This window comes from Seriola lalandi, unplaced genomic scaffold, assembly GCF_002814215.2.
Source record: "Seriola lalandi dorsalis isolate HSWRI2012SDOR001 ecotype SW California unplaced genomic scaffold, Sedor1 jcf7180002054570, whole genome shotgun sequence".
NCBI classification, from domain to species: Eukaryota; Metazoa; Chordata; class Actinopteri; order Carangiformes; family Carangidae; genus Seriola; species Seriola lalandi.
The window spans coordinates 1,146,161-1,168,794 of record NW_019525123.1 but is presented as its reverse complement, the minus strand read 5'-3'; the positions used below and the strand labels follow the sequence as shown (position 1 = coordinate 1,168,794).

The window sequence follows — 22,634 nt, the reverse complement described above, 5'->3', positions numbered from 1 at the left end:
CCCCTCCTGCAGCGTGGGAGCAACTAAAAATAGAGAAAAACCCCTCCATTGTCTTTCCTCTCATTTTCTAAATATTTGATTTAGCAAAGTGAGCTTGGGGAACCCCTGCATGGAGAGCCTGGCAGCTTGCATGCAAAATTGATCACAGTGTGCTGTTCGGGTGACAAATATCTGGGCTTGTCTGTCCTGCAGTGAGGAGTTTAGGTGTTTTTAGTACTAAATATGACGGAGAGCACAGTTTGTGTAAGTTAGTTTTTCCTTCAAAAAGAGTGACGGGATTCCTATCACTCCACTGGAGCATGTGCAATAGATTTATGATCTGCATCTTCACCTGCTCTTGTTGTGTCTCTCACCACATTAATCACACTCCACATCACCACCTGCATCTGGATGGGACAAAGGGTGTCTGGGTCAGAGTTTACTGCACAGAAGAGGAACGTAAGGGGGGGGGGGGGCATACCGATCAACTCCTTTTATGCCCCTTGTGACTAGTCATGTCTTTTTCTTAAGGGGCTTAGATCAGTAACGCCTGGAGGGAAAGTCTTGTAAAAGCCTGATGGGTGGCCTGAATGTTGATTTCTGAATCTGAAAGGCTTTTAGGTTCTTAGGAGTCAACTGCGCTTGATTAAACTCTAGACTATTGGCTGTACCAGTCTGTACTAAACTACACAAATGGATCAACGTTCTTTGCTGTACTTAATCCATTAAAATATTCACCACATCCTGCATTTTTACTGTACTTGAAGTTCATACTTAGCTTTGTACCACCCACTCTTCTTCTTGTGGGATGCCAGCACTGTGTACAACGTTCAAGACTGATACTTCTATTAAATGTTACATGAATATGAAAACGTACTATATATTGATAGATTAGATTCTCATCTTTTCGGCCAATGTGCTCATTTGAAGAAATAATGACCTGTCGTTAAAATAATCCATAATATGCCCCTACTTTTTAGAGCAGTCTGCTCTTCCAGCAGTGAAATAAATGCCTCAGGATTTTATGTCCAAGCCCTCACAAAGCTTTAGTGATCAAATATAATCAATTTTTATGTCCGGCCGCCACGGTATGCAGGACATTATGCTGAACTCAGTGACTCTGTGACTCTGTAGACATATTCTTGAACACAATGAGAATGATACATAGTAGAAACTTCATATTTACACCACAGGCAGCCCATAGGGAGTGGATCATCTGATTAGATTTACGCCTTGCTGCATACATTTGCATGTTAATTAGACAAAATCGATTATAATTATTTATTTTTTTAAAACTTCTGTTAGCTGAGATGGTGGAACATAAAGCTGTCCAAGTGCCTCTTGTTTTAGTGAACCACCCCTAAAACTACTATTACTTAAGTATAGGGTTGGTTCTAAAATGGGATTAAAGTGATCGTTTGTAACATTTTAATGAGGAACTTGCACATTCAACCCTTTTTCAAATAAAAAGTTGAATTTATATGCAATAAAAGGCACCACTGCTCAGTTCAGTACAGTCAGAGTCTTTACTGCTGTAGCTGTTCTCGGTCCTGTATAGCCAGTAGCTCATGGTGGCTAAAGTTTTGGGTTGATATTGTGGTTCACCGGCTTCAGCATAAACCCACAATTGTTACTTCTGATTAAATGGTCTTGCTGTAAAGCATTGCAGTAATTCAGAAAGTTAAAAATGAATTATTTAAACAGAATAGTCCACATCTTATTCAAGAGTTGATGCTCTCATTTTGTTCCAGTTTTAAGCTTTGCAGTTTAAGGAAAACATATTTTCCAGAATAGGAAAGAAAAGGATTTCTTTGTAGTGAATTAAGTTAACATGATTTGCAAGTGTACAGTTTTTTTTGTTTGTTTTTTGACTTAGTCACTCCACAAAGTCATGGAAAGTAACTGAAACTACAAAACAAGTTTTAAATCACATTACTGATGCTTCAGAATGAATTATTTCAAAATATATCACAGATACACACCGATCAGTCTCCGATCGGTGTGTGCACATACACGCAGTGGCCATGTTTCCAGACCTGCTGAGGCTGTGCTCTGTTTGGGTGCCTGAACAGAATGTAAGCACCCAACTGACTAGTGTAACGCTAGAAAACCTCTATCTCTATATTATCACACAAGCAATGTCTGCTGTCTTAATACATGGCAGAACACATCTTTATGATCTGTTTCTAGCGCAGTGGAGCTGTGTGACTGTGTCTGGCTTCCAACAGTGCGTGTGTTCGTACAGTATGTGCTGGTGTGGCTGTTCAAATGTACTTTCATGTGATTTAATGTGCCAGTGGCTGGTCAAAGGGATCTGGATTATAATTCTACATCAGTTCCCCTAATCTAATCACCCCCCAAAACAGGCCTCTGTACTGTGTGTATGTGTGTGTCTCCATCTATGTGCAACTATCTGACCGAATTACTTTCAGTGAGTTAAGTGGTTTATGTCTTTTACTTAATGGAAACTGCAGCAGCTTTTTTTTCCATCACACTTCATTCTCTTTCATTTCCTACCACCTACCTCTACTCACTCTTGATTTCCATCTCATTTCCTCCCTGACCGTTCTTATTCTGTTGGAAGAACTTTTACAAGTACCCATACAGACCTTTTTATGCATTCTTCACCTGATGCTGAATGCAGGGACATGCACAATCCTGCAAAGATGAGCTCTGTCCTAAGGCTTTGAATGAGAATTTGCACTTGGAATTACGCTTTAGGAAGTAGTTGCTGTAACATTATATTAGTTTTGGGACTCAAAACATGATGCATGACGAAAGAGATCGTCAACGCACAGCGAATGGATTTCCAGGAAACAAGCCTTTTGACGGGCAATGTTGCATTCTTGTTTTTGTGTATGCATGCATGTTGATGCAGTTTGTCTCACTGCCCTTACTCTGTGTGTGTGTGTGCGCGTCTGTGTATGTGTGTGTGTTTGAGGCCATAGTCTCTGTGCATGCCCTCTGGGTAAAACTGTAAGGTTAGGACTTGTAAGAAGACACTGCTTTGTCAGCAAGTTGCTATGACAATGCCGTCGCTCCCCTATTTCATTGTCTTTTTCCACCTCTTGTCTCTCGGAGTGAGGGGTGTCACATGACTGAATTGATCCCAATAACAGTGGAATACATGGAGCGGTGTCCCTCTCTGTTGTCCTCTGTCTAACGGCAGCAGCCGCATATATCATCTGTCATACAGCTGTCACCTGCAGCTACACTTCCCAAATAGCTTCAGGCGTTGGGCTGGACTGTACAGCGCAGCAAATCAGAACTCTGAAGTGTGTGCTGATATATCATATAAAGTGGATGTTATTAAATAAAGCAGGATTATAGCTCATTTAGATTTTCTCTGTCATACCGCCGGTGTGGAAATCGATTATTATCCCGGGTCAGAGTGAATAGGTAATGTGTGGTGCACAATGCTACATAAATCAACATGACACGGCTCTTGAGTAATGCTGAGAAGACAATGTGATGGCATCTTTTCGAGATTAGACGGCTCCAGCGTAATACGGTGAATACAAATCCAAGGTCGTCGTGTTGCTGCCTGCCATCCATTCCCAGACTTGTTTGGAGGCTGACTGAGCTTTGTGGGCTAATGGCCAGGAAGAGGGCTACATAATTCATTGAAACTAAGTTTTCAGCCACAGAGCGGAGAAGGATTACAGAGCCAGGCTCATACCTCTGCAGAGTTTTATGGGAGGTTAGTGACAAGAGGGAAACAGATTCCATAACAAGTGAGATTTACTGCACATAAACTTAAACACACTATGTACGTCACGCGTGCAATCAGATTGTGTGGAGTTGCAGATATGATCAAAGGGCAGACTGACACTGATGATTCCTCTGTCGCGTGAATTGTAGCTTCGACCTCTTAACCCCGCTGTGTTCTGACAAGCCAGCGAAAATCCTGTCCTTTTATTTTGTCAACGTAATTAAATCAAATCATTAATCTGTGGTAATTAGTTTGGCCACCGGAGAGCTGCTTCATTAGGTGCAATGTGCTTTCTCATCAGGTCCGGTTGCTCGGCGCTCTCCTCCTTCATTTTCTGCTGCTCGCAGGGGAGGGGGGGGGGGGGGGGGGGGGTGAGGGGTGAGGAGAACGGAAGGTCAGGAGAGGTTGGGGGGGATGGTGGTGATGGCGGTGGCGGCACAGCAGACGCCATTTTATTGTTATGCCTGAAATTCCATTCACAGCCAAGGCGACTTTGGGAACAGCTGGGTGCCATGTATTCAAAGAATTCCTTGCTTTCATTGAGGATTAAAAAACTTAGTGTGAAGGTGTAAAATATCATCATCTGTAATGAATACTTGTCAACTATAAAGCTGAAATGAATAGTCAATTAAACAGTAACTCGACCAGAAAGTGTTGATAAATTTTCTAAGTAATTTATTGAGCAAAATTGCTTTTAAATAGCAGCTTTTCTCTGGTTTATATTTCATATAAACACATTTACATAAATACATTTCATTATGTACTACATCATTCAATCAAAAAAAAAGTAATAAAATTAATCACAAATAAAAAGTAATTAATTACAGCCCTACAAAAGATGGGCAAAGTTACAGAATATGCCATTAACAATACAATATCTCTTCTTTGTAGATAATTTCATCAATTCAAAAGCATCAGCAGCCACCTGGGCATTTACCTTCTTGTAATCATACATCTAATTCACACCTCTCGTGCTTTTTACGGCCATTCTTCTCTTTCTGTCTCTTCTTTCTGTTTCACCCTCATTCATTCCGGCGAGCTCTGAATGAGTCAGTGCAGCTCATGAATACAGAGAGTCAGGAGGAGCAGAGCTCTCGCAGAGTGTGGAGGAGGCAGAGTGGAGACAACAGAGCAGCGCCGGTCCCTGAAGGTTAGATATGAGAGGGATGTTGCTGAGCAAGCTTTATCACTCGGTTACACAGCAGGATCAGTCGCCACAGACTGCAGCCTGACTCCTCTCCCTCTGTTTCTTTATGTTCCATCACTCCTCACCCTCGCGTCCCCTCTCAGATGTTATTCAGTTTCTCCCCTACCCCATCTGTTTTTTCTTTGTCTCCTGTCTCTCACACTCTCACTCTCTCTCTTTCTCTCTCTCTCTCTCTCTCTCTCTCTCTCTCTCTCTCTCTCTCTCTCTGCCGCCACTTTCCTCTCAGTTTATCAGTTTTTATTTCTTTCTGTATCCCGCTTTTATTGCCTTTTCTCTTTCTGGATTATTGTCGAGTAAATCTCTCCTTCTGCTGCCTGACACCGCCTCGTCCATTCATCACCAACACTGGAGCTTGAACATTAAATTGGGGTCAATGATACGCTGCAAAACTTCCTAACCTTATCCCTCCTTCACTCATACCCTTGATGCCCTTGCATCTTCTCCTCCTTGTTTCCAATGTGCATGCACGTACCAGTTCATGTGTGTACTTTAAATGCAGAGAGGGGCTGACCTGGGTTCATGTTGAAGTCACTGAGTTGTAATTGACGCGTTGATGAGTTCTTTTCAATTCTCTTGCGATAAACATTTTTCTCAAACCTCATCAGTATCTTTCTGCTGATATTGGATTCTGTTTGTGACATGTTAACTTGCGCGCTTTGTGACTTCATCCTCAATTTGTATCTATTCATGCATAATAATGTGCGCTCCAATGTATAGAACAAAGTCAGCACAAAATCACCACAACATATTGAAAGTCAGGCTGAGTGACCACGTAGATAGTTTAGCTGCTGACTTAACATAGAACAGAACGGTGAAAAGCCAATAACTGCTATGGAGAGCTCCTCATCCATTACCTCCACACGTGTAGAAAGCCATGAAGACAATAATGTACCGTCCTTCACGTGCTGCTGGTGAAGGTCTATTTCGTAATTGAGTAAAGTGAGCCTGTGGCGCGCCATGCGTTCCTCATTGGCATGCACCCCCCCACCCCCACCCCCCCAATGCTCCACTGACGTCTGCCACCGCAGCATGTGTGTTTGTGTGTGATGGAGCGCCGCTGCTGTGCCAGCATATTCCTCAATCCGATGGCTCTGCCCTGGCCGCCCTTCAGCCCGGCCGCGGCCCTCCAATCCCTTCATCTCACCCTACTGATCCTAAACTATCCCGGCTCGGTGCCAAGCGGGCAGGGTAGGGCAACGAGTCAGGTACAGTTTATGACCCCCCACGTCCTCCAGTTGGGCAGAACACTGTTAATGTGATGGATGGAGTGGCAAGACAGATGCTTACACAATCACCCAAGGGAGATAAAATATGGCCGTCCCTGCCTGGGTGCCTGACAAAGGGGGAGGATGGAGGGCAACCAAAGGACCATACTTGGTGTTCAACCTCTGCCTAACAAAATGAATGGCTGGGTGCACCTGCTGTAGCTGGCTCAAGCCACAGAGTGTTTAAATGACAATGTGTTATATTTGAGGCACAGGAAGGGTCAGCGGTCTGCGGGGTGAGATGATGACACTGATTCATTGATAGGCTTTTTCTTTATGTGGCCCTCCACTGCAAGAATGCCCATTTTTAAATGGTTGTTTACTTCAATTCTGGCGTATAATCCTATTCACACTCTATGGTCAAGTCTATCCAGATTTCCTTTATTAACCAGCTCAAAACTATAGAATCATATTTAGATTTGTCCAGATTTACATTTGCAACAGAATTCTGAAGCTCAATCAGGAGGCAGGAGATTGAGACTCATCGTAAAAACTCAGTCGTCACGGTCTAGTCGGCATCATAGCCATCCTTTATATTGCAGAACATGTTCTGTGCTATATAGATGGAAATTATTTTGCCGTGTAGGACAAAAGTGTGATTCGTTAGCTTCAGTTATATGAGACGTTTTTAATTTCAAGATGGAGATAATAAGATAGGACCTCTTGCCGTCCTTGCCAAGTATAATTAATTGTTTATTGTCTCTCGGTGGTAATATCCTGCTACACTGTGTAACGGTTTGACTGCTGCAGTGAATTGGCTCTCCAACGAGCAGGATATGAGAAAATATCAGAGTGAAAGGAGTTAAAAAAGATGAAATATGATACGGGGAGAGGAAGTGAAAGAGTGACAGACCTCTGATTATCTTAGTGATTCATTTAGGTTTGTAGGAATGAAACTGCTATAGGCCCTCAGGTGCACACGCAACGCACACACATACACACACACACACACACACACACACACACACACACACACACACACACACACACACACATTGATCCATGTTTTATATATGTTTTCAAATGTATACGCCGCGCACGTGCACATACTGTGTGTGTGTGTGTGTAAAAAAAAAAAAAAAAAAAAAAAAACTCAGAAGACTGATCACCAGTATTTGGAGTCCAGGGAATTGACCATTGCATTTTTGTGTTCATGTGTGTAGGTTTGTGTGAGTGTGTGTGTGTGTATCTGCATTAGGCTGATAAGAGGATTTGCTGAAGGGCCTTTTGTTCTTAAAGCAATATTTTCCTCTCTCTCTCTTTTTCCCCAATAGTTCCATTCAAGAAAGCCATGATTTAATTAAGTCTAGATAAGTATATGGGCTCTAGGATATTGTTGGAATCTCACTATAGGTGTGAACATGTGTATTTGTGCTCCGCGTTGGATGTTGGGATGAAAATGAGGGTGGTAAAAGATGGGAGCCACTTGGGATGTAAGAATGTTATATGCAAATGTTGGCGTGGCAGCTGCAACATTTGGTGAAACAGACTGAGATGAAATGGCTTTTGAGCTCCCATTCTGAGAAAAACAAACTTTGTTGATAGAGGAGAAGTGTGTGTGTCTATGTGTGTGTCTATGTGTGTGTGTGTGTGTGTGTGTGTGTGCGCATTTATTATGTAATCTGCCAGGAGGGAGGTGTTCCTCTGGTCTCAGGGGAGAGATTAGACATTGTGAGTGTTGGTCTGGACACACAGCACACCTGCTACCTTGCCTGCTGAACACAGACTCTCCCACAAACACCAGCACAAACACAATGTGCATATGTGTGCACACACTGCTGATGGAGTGCAGTGCCAGCAATCCAAGAAAGTAACAATTGAGAGACATAAATGGAAGAACAGGAGCTACTTTGCCACTGAAATGAAAATATAACAAAGTCTACTTGTGGATGAGAATTTTGTCATTCATAGAAACATTTTATTGCTTATGCACACGCACACACACACTCACACACACTCATCCCATCATAAAGAGCCAGTCCCTTCCGTCTGTCACACACATTCATGCATGCACACACACCCTCACAGCTAGCGGCAATGTTCCAGGTGTAATTATAGAAAGTTTGCCCCCTGATTACGGCTGGTAAATGGCTTTGACTCACGTCTCTGCTGGATGTCCGCAGGAGATTTTTCCACTTGTCCAACCCAAAGGTTATCTAACTTTAATGAGTTTTTTTTTTTTTTCCCTTCCTGTGGCAAAGTGACAGAGTATGATTGGCTCACCTCAGTGACGGTTTGAGAACCACCCCCCCACCCCCTGTGGGTTAATGTTTCGCCCCCGCTCACTCTAAGGTTTGCTGGTGTGGGAGCGCTGCAGGCGTGCCCTCAGGTCAATGAGAGACCTCTGGAGCTTTCAGGTCGGTTATTACAGACTCTTGAAAAGATGTGAGAAATGACCTCAGGGCTGCTGGTGAGTTCCCACTGATCTGAGTGCAGGGGGCTCTGAATTGGTGGACAATGCCATCAGGGGTTATGTACAGCTCCCACAGGTCTAATTTAAACAGTCACAGGTAACAGCAGGTCATCACGAGCATTAATGAGGAAAGTGGAAAAACATGCAGGTTTTTGATTGAAGTTTCTGACTGATTTTGTTTTTGTTTTTTAGCCATCATGTATGTGATGGGAGCCCTGGGACCTGCAGCTGGCTACCTGCTGGGTGGCGTCCTCATCGGTTTCTACGTCGACCCCAAAACTGTAGTGAACATAGACCAGAGTGACCCTCGCTTTGTTGGCAACTGGTAAATATGCGTCCGCGTGCATCCGTATGACTGCCTGTTCACATATGTCTCTATGTACCTTTCCTTAAAACCCATCTGTTCTTTCTTCCCTTCAGGTGGAGTGGCTTTCTCTTGTGTGCCATAGCCATGCTGCTGGTCATCTTTCCCATGTTTGCCTTCCCCAAAAAGCTGCCTCCCCGCCACAAAAAGAGGAAGAAGAAAAAGATCAGCTCGCCAGGTGACGTGTCCAGTGATGATGATGTGATGAAGGAAAAGTCCAGTAGCAAAGGCCAGAACGTCTCCTCCTCCATGGGCTTTGGGAAGGACATCAAAGGTGAGGAAGAGATGATATCGGTCTTCCTTTCCACCTCTGACCTCTTAGGTGTTACACATACCCATACCTTACACAAAGGAACTAGGAACATGAAGAGCTATTGATGTACAAATTGCCCACAATCCAATCAATGGCTGGGATTAGTCATTTTATCTAATAGTGGAAGCTCCATTGAGATCTCCTTTAAAGATGTTATTGATTGATGATGGATGAGGTTGTCCACACAGTTGCCTAATGAAGTAAGTAATTCACTGTAAACATGGGCAGTTTCACCGCACAGTGGGTTCTGTTTGCTTGAGTAAATGAATAGTAAACACGGCTAAAGATCACACATGATTGCTGTCAGTTGAAGACTTTGTGTTTAGATTTACAAACCTTGATTTTAAAGGATTGAAGGACAGTATGCCTTTACATTTGAACCCATTCCCAGCTCTAAACTTAACTATCGCCTAAAAGTAAGGAGTCATGAAAATAGGAGGTGGTCTTTATTATAGGTTTTTAGTTAAACCGTTACTTCTGCACCCCTGTGCATCAATAAAATGTTTTTAATGAGCCAGATTTACAAGGAATCTCCTACTTTTCTGTGGGAAAGCCCCCTGGATAAGCTGAACCCTGCTCCAGTGTTTCCCAGCTTCCTCTTGTCTAATTTTTTCTCTCAGTCAGACAGTTATCTCTCTCTAACTCTCTCCCTCTCTCCCTCTCTCCCTCTCTCTCTCTTAAATGAGCTCTCAGGGGAACTCAGTCACGTTTCCACACACAGGAGTAGACAGATTGAGCAGCAGAGCAAAATAGTAGCATACATGAAGACTGCTCTCACAGTCTTCATCACAGGCGAAATAACTATCATGAATTACAACGTGTATTTAAATGGATGCATAATCGTAAACTCCTGCTTATGTGCATAGCTCACGGGCAGTCCGGACAGGATTTCATCTCGCTAACAGATAATATAACCGTGACTGCATTATAGCTTCTTCAGACCACTGCTATCTCTCCTGCTGTTTGAATTGTCCCAGCAGGACATTTTTGGCTGTTGTGCAAACCGTGGCCAATTTTGCAGACTCGGCCTCCTCAGTGTTTGGATCTGTAATGTATTTTAGTGCTGTGCGTGTCCTTCTATTGAGGTGTGTGTGTGTGTGTTTATAGCACAAATTCAGCACTTTCTATGAAAGATATGCTCCATTGAAAGTTTTCACCATGTTTTTTTTTAAGTTTTTTTTTTATTTTTTTTTTTTTATTGTCCTTCAGATCGCAAGCAAACACTGGAAAAATGCCAACCCTGAATATTTTTTCAGTAACACACGTCAGGCAGGTGCACTTCTGATTATTGAATGTTCCAGACCTTGGTCAACTGCTGTGTGAAGGCATTTATTAGCATTTCTAGAACTTTGCATTTCATTGAATTTTAGCTAGTGTAGATGAATACCTGCAGCCACATACTCTATGTTCCAATCATATTTAAATTGCTGATTACTTACCTGACAGCATTTAAAATCAGTAATTTTAATCAATAGTTAATCCTGAAGCAGGACAAAGAAGTTTCATAGATTAATTGCAAATTAAATTTGACTCAAATTACTTGTTCTAATTCGAATGTTCGTACTGAAGTTCTTGATAGATGGTGACAAACTGACACAAAAAGCATTTGACACAGAACACAGGCTGTAGCTAATGATTATTTTCATGATCGCAAAAGGCCCATCCCAAGTACATCTTAAGGTAGGGATGCACCGATCTGATACACTAGATCAGTATCAGTGCTGATACCAGCATAAGCAGATTGGGTATCAGGCGTGTGTATGTGTGATTAAATGCAGTTTCTTAATCAGGCTCAGTCAATGTCAGACATCTGTGTTCAAGTTGGTAGTGAGACTTTTTCAGTTACAACGGGCCACTGACTCAGTTTTAAGTACCACAACAGTCACTATGTGGTGATACCAATGAGTTCCCTGCACAGATTTTAGTCCAGCAGCAAATCCTTACATTGGAGAAGCTACAACCAGACACATGACTTAAACAATTGATTATTAAAATAGGCGGTGATTCATTTTCTGTCAATCAACTTATCAATTCATTGACTAATCTCCTCATTTAGAGGAGTTAATTACAGCTACTGCACCAAATCATCAGGCGAAATTTCTGTATTAAGATGCTGATTAATATGAATGAATAGGTTCCAAATCCATTAATTATATTCCATCTTAAATTGACTGAAAGCGGTTCATTTTAAACATATTTAAATATTCCAATTACAGATTCATAAAAACTTGCATCGCTCTAGCTTCATGGGTTGAAACGCCACTTGTATGATCCACGGTGCATTCACACATTACAAATAATATGCTATTATGACGCTAACAGAGAGACGTTTTGACAAGCAGATGGTTGAAACAATTCAACCAAGTCATCAATTAAGTTTCTCAAAAAAAACCCCAAAAAAACCCCAAAAAAACTCTATTGCGAGCCAGTGGTCTGTCTGATCGAGAGAGCAGCTGCTGTAGACGTCAACACGACCTCGCCATCTGTCCCCCCCCTCAAGACAAGATTATAGCCCAGCTCCCCAGGAATGAAATAATTAGCATCACTATTCAGTTCCTACCTTTTGATCTGGGATAACACTGACAGATGCTAACATTTCCCCACCTACAACAAGATTAGTTGAATTAGTACTGAGACGGCTATTCCCAAGTCAAGGCAGCGTGCCACCCAGTTAGGCTGGCCAGCTTCATAATAACCTTCCCCCAGTAAAAGGCGATAATAATCCACTTCACATACTTCCTGCCTTTTCTTTTGTTCTTTCTTTGCTCTGTGGGATCTGTGTGTGTGTGTGTGAGGCACATGAGACGGAAGAAGCCCCCATGATGGCCTTATGACTGTAAGTAATAAAATTTGCCCTCAGCCAAGGGCTTTAAACACTCCACACGCGAACAGTACAAATTTAGAGATACCAGCTCTGCTCAGTTAGATGAGCTTTCCCCAGCCAAATGTTGTAAAGAGTCGTTTTTGACTTTTGTGCGTGGCCTATGAAAGACCACAGACAGTGAGAGAAAAGGGACTGCAGATAAACGAACAAAGACTGGGGTTGAAGAGTAAGATTTTCATGATAGAATATAAAAACCCGATTCTGCTATTTTAGTTTGAAAGGCTCTGATAAATGCTGCCTTTGGTTCCTGTCCTCCACTATATTCCATCCCACAGATAGTGAAGGTCAAGGTTACTCAACGCAAGTTTTTCTGACTGGAAACAGCCCTCAAAGTTCAAACTAATTTGAATAAAGAAGCTTTGTGTGCACATAAGTGACGTCGCTTCTTTTAAGTTGCTGATAATTATTTTTGATGGCAAGACCTTTCCTGCCCTTTTGTATTTTCAGCTGCACAATAAAAAAAGAAAACCAAAGAGAAAATCTCTTTGATTTCCTGTCTCTTGCTGTTTGCAATGAAACATCTTTCTGTAAAACTGAAAATATGAATCTTTTTATTTGTGGCCTTTTTATTTAAATTGTTTTCAGGCCGTACGAGTAATTGTATATTTCAGTATATCATACTTTTTTGTCATTGGGGTTATGGTCATGGGTGTAAGCGGGGCAAAAGAACAAACCAGACATTCCCTTTAAAAGCACTTGGCTCCAGCTCAAGGCTAGTTTGGAGAAGAAGTCCCTACAGCACGTCCTGGATCTTCCTCAGGACATCCTACAGTAATCAGTTCCCAAACTACATGAACTCGTTCCTCCGCATGTAGGAAAAGCAGCGACTTGAGTCTGAGAATCCCTGTGGGTTGCAGAGATCCCCATTCTGTCACACTGCTCCTGAAGTCTTATACCCCAGCCTTGTTGAGATGGAGGAGCCGGTATGCATCAGTGACCCTGAGAGCACTGAAAGACATTGAAGGAAAACTTTTCTCACGCACAGGACCAGGCCCATAAAAAAAAAAAAAAAAAAGAAGACCGTTCTAATAGCCTCAAAATGATTTGGAAGAACAATGCCAGCGATGGGTGTTGTAATTTTGCAGGTAACACACCCCAACCGATGATGTTACTGCAGCTGTTGTAATAATTATCTTGGCAAACCTGCAGTTTTTATATAACTGGGTGAGCCAGTCTCTCCCCCGGATTACATTGTATGGGATGGAGTTGTGTCTACACGCCCCAGAGCATGATGAGATGTCGTTAGTTTATAGAAAGGATGGATGTTGATAGATGGTTGGGATTCTGATATTAAAAATGCAGAAATGCATTTTTGACATAGCGCATTGATGGCATACAAGTCCGCGGGTTTCACCCATTGACACAAGGTCAAAACGTGAAAAGGAATTTTTTTATTTTGAGCATCTTTTTTTTTTCATAATAATATAGCTTATTATGGAATGAAAATGGCCATAAATGCTTTTAGCTGTTAGCGGTTAATATAAAACAGGGTGATTCTTTGGGAGATACTAGTTCAACTGGGAGGCCCATGTCGGAGTTGCCATGACAGCAAGCATCTGCCCTGCTGATGAGCCTGTGAGTAAGATCGAGAATCCCCTTCAGCTGCATTTGCTCTGATGAAGAGACAGTGACATACGAGTTGTATCTCGGGGATCATTTGCTCATCGAGGCAGCGCAGAAGAGCGTAGTGAAGCAGTTTGAATCTGCCTAGTAACAGTAATGTACTCACAGTTTGATCATATGACTCTTGAGTGACAGGATGAGAGGGTATTCTGCGTCATGGCGACCAAATCATATGGACAATGTCCTCAAGAAGAGATAAAGGCCATGTATGCCCTTGTTATGATGAACCAAGGATGACGGCATTCAAGCTAGATTTGCAGAGCTTGATTTGTTTTGCGCTCGCAGTGCTGACACACATGATCCACAGGCTTGCATTGTACAGCAAACGTGCCGATAGCTTGGTATGACTTTCTTGAAGCTTGATAGGATTTCATGCTACGACAACAGGCACAGACAGATGTTTAAAAAGCCAGTGTTGATGTTTAGATTGTGTTTCATTAATAACCTGAAAGTGTTTTGCAGAGAAATCACAGAGCATGTGTGTGTTTATGTATTGTTGTTTGCTTCTGAAGTCTTGCGTGAAACAAGGATACTTATCCGGATGTAATGAGGCATGGCTGAGTGCGTGTTTGAATGTGAGTGTGTGTGTGGGTATTTATGTGTGTGTTTCAGAGACATTTAGAGATGGTGTTAACTTTACTCTGTTATTACCAAAGGTTATTATTATATAATGTTTATTTGGGTTACAGATGCAGCCCTTTCTGTCTTCTCTTATTTACAGTTTTCCAGTAATGATTCTTCTTCAGATGATTCCATGGAGTTCAGTTTGTGTGTTAATTACAGCACGGCAGTAATGAAGAGATCTGTCTTGTCTTGTATCCCTCCCCAGACCTCCCCAAGGCAGCGCTGAGGATCCTCAGCAACATGACCTTCCTGTTTGTCAGTCTGTCCTACACGGCGGAGTGTGCCATCGTCACCGCCTTCATCACCTTCATTCCCAAATTTATCGAGTCCCAGTTTGGTATCCCTGCCTCCAACGCCAGCATATACACCGGTAAGTCTCTTGTTATTACATCTTTTTTTTTTTTTTTCCTTTGGGCATGGTGCTACCACTGCATTATCATATCATATCATCAAGACTCAGGTATGAAACACTTCACCCATCCACAGCTGTGTGGTATGAATCTTCAACATCATTGAACAGCACAGTCAGACATATTTTGACTTTTCTTGTGAGTCAGTGCAGTCACTGTCCCCTGTGGGCCACCAACAAGGATGTGTGGGAGCCTGTGATGGGGGATTTTTTACAGCATGCTCTGATCAATAAATATATGTGTGTGTGTGTGTGTGTGTGTGTGTGTGTGTGTGTGTGTGTACTAACAAAATTTATTGGTGTTTCTATTATTTTTGGAATTGTTTCATTTTGAAAATTATCAGAAAATTGTAAAAAAAAAAAAAAAGAAAAATGCCCATTACAGTTGCCAAGAGCCAAAGGTGATGTCTTCAAAGTGCTTGCGTTTTCTAACAAACTGTCCAAAGCCCAGTTATATTCACTTTACAATCACATAAAATAGAGAAAAGCAGCAAATTCTCATGTTTCAGGAGCTGGAACCAGCAAGTCTTTGGCATTTTTCCTGGATGAATGATTTAGCCATCATCAAAATTGTTGGCAACTAATTTTCAAGCAACTAATAATAATAATTGTTATTATTAATTAAGTAATTGTTTCATCAAATGTGGTAAGAGCATTGCAACAATCCATGAAGCTATTTCTGTAAGCTGTGCCAAGTCACTACATCGATGAGGAATAAATGTTAGACACATGATGTGATTTAAAATCAGCAAACCCAGTAGAGGACATTGTGTGTTTAGTCTCTTTATCATGGGATAACTGAAGTGTCCCTGAAATGTCAGATAAATCAGGCAAAACTGTCCTCAGCAAAGAGATCATTATAATGTATTACCATGGTTACAGCATGGAAAATATGTTATTATTGTGAGATAATTTGAAAACCTGTAAAGTAAAGTAAATTGGAGTGTAAAAATGAGAACAATGCAATGCAATTTGGTTTATTTTAAAGTTTTTTTTTGTTTTTTTTTTCCTTATTTATTCAATATGACCTGATCCCTGACAGGAAGATAAATGACACATCAGCATGAACTATATGCATCATTTGTCTGTACCAGTTTAAGATCACATTTGTTCTCACCTTTCCACGTGCGCACACTGATTCACAGTTGGAGGGCAGCGCTATGAGTCATGGAGTCTTGCAGACTTTGATTCAGTGATAAGATTCCATTACATCCCCTGAGTGTAACACACAAGTCTCTGTTGACTGCAGGAGACACGTTCATCATGATGTGGTCACGCGCACACAGAGGCGCACACACGCGTCCTTCTGCTCTGACTGTAATTTGTGCACCACATATGTGGGGTGTACAAAGAACCAGTCTAATCCTTTAGTCATGTCTGAGCCAGTGGTGCTAATACACAACTAATCTGGTATCAGGATTATTACAGCAAGGAGTGATTGAAAACTCAATTGTGGCTTTGAGGGCAAAAATGTGTGTGTGTGTGTGTGTGTGTGTGTGTGTGTGTGTGTGTGTGTGTGTGTGTGTGTGTGTGTGTGTCCAAGTATTGTGATGGCTGACGTATGGTCGTTTCAAGACACGCATACATAAACACACCCCCACATACACAATGCCATTGCCTCATCTCATCTGCCTGTTGCCAGGATACAAGGGTAAGGGCAAATGGGTGGTGCGGTTGCCATGGTAACCCAAATGATGCCAAGCTGCCTGGGATGTTATGATGGTTGGAGAGGAGGAAGAGAGGGCACTCCTGGTGATGAGAGCACAGTGCTTCCAGATGGACTGACCAAATGTGACATTTCTCTGATGATTGTGAGGGTGTTTTTTTTCTTTAAAAATGACAGAAAGATGAGACCTGTGCATGTGTTAAGTAACGATTTTTTTCCACATAAATACTGTTTTGATATTCTCTAGTAAAAACCAACAGGGTTAGTGTTTGACAAGGTTTGGGTTTGATAGCATTTTTTTTCCCCCTCAAATATAATTCTAGTATCCATTTCATTTAGATTTAACTTTAAGCAATTCCACGACATTTAAGATATTTGGTATTCAGCTAAATGAAAATTTACAATAAATGTTTAATTTGCTAATTTAAAAAAAAAAGAAAAGAAAGGGAGTTAGTGGGAAACATAACATGGCTAAAGGAAGGGTAAATACTGCACTTAGATTCACCAGATAGACAGAAGTGAGAAGTTAAAGTGAGATGTAGCTTTTGAAAGAAGAAATAACTCATTCCTCCTCTTCCGAACAAGAAAATGTGAATTCATAAGCAATGAAACACTTCTTCACACTTCTCTAGACAGTGGACTCAGTGGTTTTGCTGGTACAGCCTTACATGGTCTGTATGTGGTTTGTACAGTGGCTTATGGTTGCTAATGCTAGTTAATGTTAGCAAACTTTGGTATAGCTATATATCACAAGTTAATGTTGTTCTATTACATTAGTCTAGCATTTTAGGTAAATGCTATGCCGACTCACTCATAGTCACTGTGGCCACTGTTCAGCAAAAGTGACAAAGTCTCGCTATAACAACTTGGGGTATTTTAACAACTAAATCATTTACATAATAGACTAATAGACTGACTAATGTTGACTCTGTTCTTTTACAAGTAAAGTTCTCGGCTACACAGGAAGCAATGCATTTTTATCTTTCTCACCAACAGTGCTTTGCTAGCAATAAATAATAGATAATTAGGTATCTAGAATTAGCAGCAATAGCCACTGACGAGCTGACAAGTCCAAAGAGGAGTGTATGTATAAAGAAACATGCATCATAGCTAGGGAGTGAAGCACAAAAAACAACACAGCAATGTAGCACCAAAGGTGTCAAAATAAAATAAATAGAAATCTCACAAATTGCCACCTTGTTGAGTTTGTGGCATGCCTGTTTAAAGAGCTGCCACTGCTACATGCCCATTAGATGTTGCTACAGAAATAGCACTGTAACATATCACACGCCTCCCTCAGCTGCAGTTCCCCCCCATTCTGCTGCTGTTAGTGCTCTCTCTGTTTCTGCCTTTTTATTTTATTTATTTATTTTTTTAACTTTGGTGACTCTCCTTATCTCAGCCACTGTTCCTTTCAACAAGTCACTTTCCTTTTCTTTTTTTTTCCTCTTTATTTCTTTGTTGTTTTCTTCTGTCTCTGCTGCACAAGCTGCAGTTGACAATCGTAAGCCGCACAGAAGTTTGTCGTGATAGTCATTCGCTGTATGAGCTCTATAATACATTACCATTGACATGCACACGCTCACACTTATCAGATCACTATGAAAAAAAACCATTATATTAATACCAGCTATTAATCCAGATAAAATGTGTATATCATTCGTGTAGCAGTTAACGCAATGTAATAGTCTGTGTGTGTGTGTGTGTGTGTGTGTGTGTGTGTGTGCATCTTATGTCACATTGATATGATTTCTGGTTTGGCTGTGTATATGTTTAATCCTGCAGGCAGCACATGGTTTTAGCACAGAAACATGCACTTACAGGATAATATGCTACAGCTGTCTGTTGCTTGGTCTCACTGTGTGTGTTCAAAGGGACACACTCTATCTCTGTCTCTTGCCCTCTCTCTGCCTTTCTCTTGATCTGTGTTACACACAAACACACACACACACGTACATACAGAGAGGGAGAAGCCAGATGACATTTCTGTGTACTTGGATAACTTCTCTGTTGATCCTCTGTCTTTGACGACCCTCCACCCCCACTGAATGACCCCCATCTCGCTCGTTTGCCGGCTGTACGTGCCTGTGGCTGGGCTCGGGGAGCCATGTGCAGCCTCCACTGGGCCTTAACTCCTGCATGATGACACTTATCACCAGGTCCATCCTGCCAGCAGCCAGCTTTGCCTGTCTTCATGCTGTCAATTAGACTAGCTCCAGTGGACTGACAGCACGTGCTCTGCGCTTCTACGGCCTGAAAAGATTCACTGATAGCCTCCAGCATAGTCACACTGATACAGCAATGCCCATTCTGGTGGTTCCTTTTTTCTTTTTTTGTTTGAAGGTATTTATTCTCGGTTTAATGAGGGAAATCACACTCGGATTGTGGTTTCTTTTTCCAACAAGACACAATACAATCTTTCATATAAAAGCATGACATGTTCATGTACTGTAAACCAGATGGTTATTGCACTTCAGTTATGCTTTACAGTAATTAATTCACTGTTAACATTCTTTTAGCTGCTCTATTTCTGTGCTGTTTGCACCACATATGCAAGTTTTTCCTCCATCTCAACCTCTCTTTCTCTCTCTCTGTCTCTCTCTCTCTCTCTCTCTCTCTCTCTCTCAGGTGTAATTATTGTCCCCAGCGCCGGGGTGGGCATCGTGTTGGGGGGCTACATCATCAAGAAGCTGAAGCTCGGTGCCAGAGAGTCAGCCAAGCTGGCCATGATCTGCAGCGGGGTGTCTCTGCTCTGCTTCTCCACGCTCTTCATAGTGGGCTGCGAGAGCATCAATCTGGGAGGCATCAACATACCTTACACCACTGGGTAAGGACATATGCACCGATAGATAGAAGCAAAGAGATAAGGTTAAAACTACTCTAACATGGACACAGTCATCCCCTGGTTTCCATTCTCATTCAAATCTAAACATAATCGAAGAAGGTGCTACTGCAAAGTCATTAAAGTTGGAAAGGTTTTCCCACTGTATCCGTTTGGGGTAAGAGCCAGAGCATATTGGACATGTTTTTTTGCTTTGTCAGCTCCTTTTGCGTGACTAACTGCAGTATGAATCATGTTATGTACTTGGGAGCCAGGTAAACATTTGTTTCAAAACTGCTTATTTACAAAAAAAAGACCTTGCAACTGCACTTGAAGTTGTATCTGAAACACAATCTCACACACATTCACACACACAGTGGAGGAGGGTGTGGGTCTGGGATGCTGTCACCGTTCCCGTCATCCTTATGTGTTGCTGCTGTTGTGTTGGGGTGCGAATGATTAATTAGCAACACTGGCATCTGCTCTCGTGGCTCCGGTGAATCACTCTGCCACCTCTATTTCTGAAGCCGCCGCTCGACACCACATCAGCAGCCAGGCTGCGGAGTTAACAAACGGTCATCCGATGTGTCAGCCCCGCGGACAAAAAATATGGAGCACACACACTTATGAACACACTCATACAGACAGACGCACAGAGGCACGACGTACCCCGTGACCCTGGCTGATGCAGAAAACCCTGCAAAACTGATGACAAACGCTTTACTCATTGATTGTAATAATATCCCCTTTCATCTTATTGTGTGCTTCGAACTGACCAAAATGATTTTTTTTCAAAATTTCAATGAAACATTCAGAAGTTGAATTTGCTAAGAGTTGGTCATGAGTATTACATGTATAAAAAAATACTTTGATGATGACCTTGTAGCTTCCGCAGGCTGTATGTGCAAACCATCAGCATCATCTCAGGAGCTCACTAAACACTGAACACTCAAGGGTGAAAGTGCTAAACCTCTGTGAAATTTACTTTTCACATAACAAAGTTAATCAAAGCGATTATTTGCCAAATAGTCAGTGTGCCCTTTAAAGTCCCATAGCTGACCCATTAATAACTGTAGTCTTTGTTAGAGCTGGTGTTTATAGAGGGGTCAACAAGACCGTGTGAGCCTGTGGGGGCTCCTCATTATGAACAGCATTGGTCACTAGTCACTGCTAGCACCCACATGAGGAATGTTTAGCCCAAACCCACCCTTTGTGTCACTTGTCTGTACTTTCACTGTAGTCTAGACGTGGCTCTCCCCCGCTGACAGGCAGGAGACAATCTGGGGACGTGACCAACACCAAACCCTTTCAGTGACATGATCATATCAAGTTGTGTACTATTCTTGAATATCTGCAAAAAAGCATATATTGACTAAAAGCTGCTGTGTAGTGGTCTCACAACACACTTTTGCTTGCCCTATTACAAAATAAGAACTTCGTGCTTATTAACCTTCACAACTCCGATTTTTTTTTTCTTCCACTGTTCAGTGTCTGCAGTGCTAAACCGCATTAAGCCTCTCACTCTCTTGGCTCTGTGTTTTTACGCAGCCTGCACACAGGGAAACAACATCTGGAGGGTTCAGCAAGGGCCGAGATTTAGTCTAGAAAAGGACATGTGCAATCAGCGCAGTGAGCCTGCAGTGAACTCCAGCAAGGCAGCATGCAAATACACACAGTCTCTCCCTCACACACACACACACACACACACACACACACACACTCACAGTGTCTGGAATGTGACACTGTTATGTCAGGACGAGCCCAAATGTGCTTCCCCTGTGACAACCAATATAAAAACGAGGATGAATATTACTTTACGGTCCTGTGAAAAATGATGGTCCACTGATTTAAGAGAGAGCAGAAAATAATTCGTTTTTTTCTATTTGGCTGTTTTTTTTTCTTATGTTGTTGTAATACTGATTTCTTTGAAAACAATGATATAATGCAAATAATCACCTAAAAAAACATTATTAAATGAGAAACTTTGCCAGAGAATGATCCCATCAGTGTCACCCCAGGCTGTTGTGTTGTTAGGGCCTGTCCCCGGCTGTTCCGCAGGGCTCAGGGCGAAGCCTCCCAGAGAAAACCCAGGATTCGCTTCACTGCTCCTGGTATAGGCGAAGCCAGGGTTCTGTTTTGCTTAGAGCCAGTGTTCCCACACTGGCTGTCGAACCACTGGAGGTGTCACTTCCCCGTCCCCTCGTCTCTGTTCTTCTATCATCATACACAACACAAACTCGGGGGGGGCGGCTAGATTAAAGCTAATTAAAAGGATTATGTGCAGCAGGTTAATAATGAGACACCAAGACTATAGTAAACGGTGCAGAGAAGATTGGCAGTCTCTTTTAGCTTCCACACTACATATTGTTTCACTGTTAAATTGCATTACTGCACTAAATAGGAATAATTTTTACTTTTCAAATTATTTACACAACATTTTTCTATTTTTAATGACTAAACATGGGCTCTAAACTAAATTTTATGTAGTGACGCCATGTCAGCAAGGAAAGTGGCTACGAGAAGTATTATCCTCTTTGCAGCAGGGAGCTTTGGGTTTTATGGGAAATTTAGTCTAAAATGCGACACATAGTGACATAAATTTGTTTTCAATTTCACTGGAATAGTATGGCATTAAACGTCCTTGTATAGTATGGCATAAAAGTCGCAGTATAGTATGGCATAAAAATATAAAAACGTCATAGTATAGTATGGCATTAAACGTCCTTGTATATTATGGCATAAAAGTCGCAGTATAGTATGGCATAAAAATATAAAAACGTCATAGTATAGTATGTAATAAAATGTCAAAAAACGTCCTTGTATAGTATGGCATAAAATTATCAGAAAACGTCATAGTATAGTATGGCATAAAATTATCAGAAAACGTCATAGTATAGTATGGCATAAAAATGTCAAAAAACGCCATAGTATAGTATGGCATTAAACGTCCTTGTATAGTATGGCATAAAAAAATCACAGTATAGTATGGCATAAAAATATCACAAAATATCATAGTATAGTGTGGCATAAAAATATAAAAACGTTATAGTATAGTATGTCATAAAATGTCAAAAAACGTCATAGTATAGTATGGCATAAAAAGTCACAGTATAGTATGGCAAAAAAAATCATAAAAACTTCATAGTATAAGGCATAAAAATGTCAAACGTTATAGCATAGTAAGGCGTAAAAATAAAACATCACAGTATAGTATGTCCTAGAAAGTCATAGTATAGAACGGCATAAAATGTAAAAAAGACGTCAGTATAGTAACGCATAAAAATATAAAAACGTTATAGTATAGTATGGGCATAAAATGTCATGGTATAGTATGTAATAAAAAATTCAAAAAGC

At 41.5% G+C, this 22,634-nt stretch overlaps 1 protein-coding gene across 1 annotated transcript in view; it reads left to right on the top strand.

The window, feature by feature from the left end:
• Positions 1-22,634, top strand: part of slco5a1 (solute carrier organic anion transporter family member 5A1) — a 49,485-nt gene that overhangs the window by 11,712 nt on the left and 15,139 nt on the right. The window contains exons 3-6 of the mRNA XM_023416977.2: positions 8,769-8,901; positions 8,997-9,214; positions 14,590-14,754; positions 19,088-19,286. Coding sequence (XP_023272745.1) covers positions 8,769-8,901; positions 8,997-9,214; positions 14,590-14,754; positions 19,088-19,286 — 715 coding nt within the window. The remainder of the gene's footprint in view (positions 1-8,768; positions 8,902-8,996; positions 9,215-14,589; positions 14,755-19,087; positions 19,287-22,634) is intronic.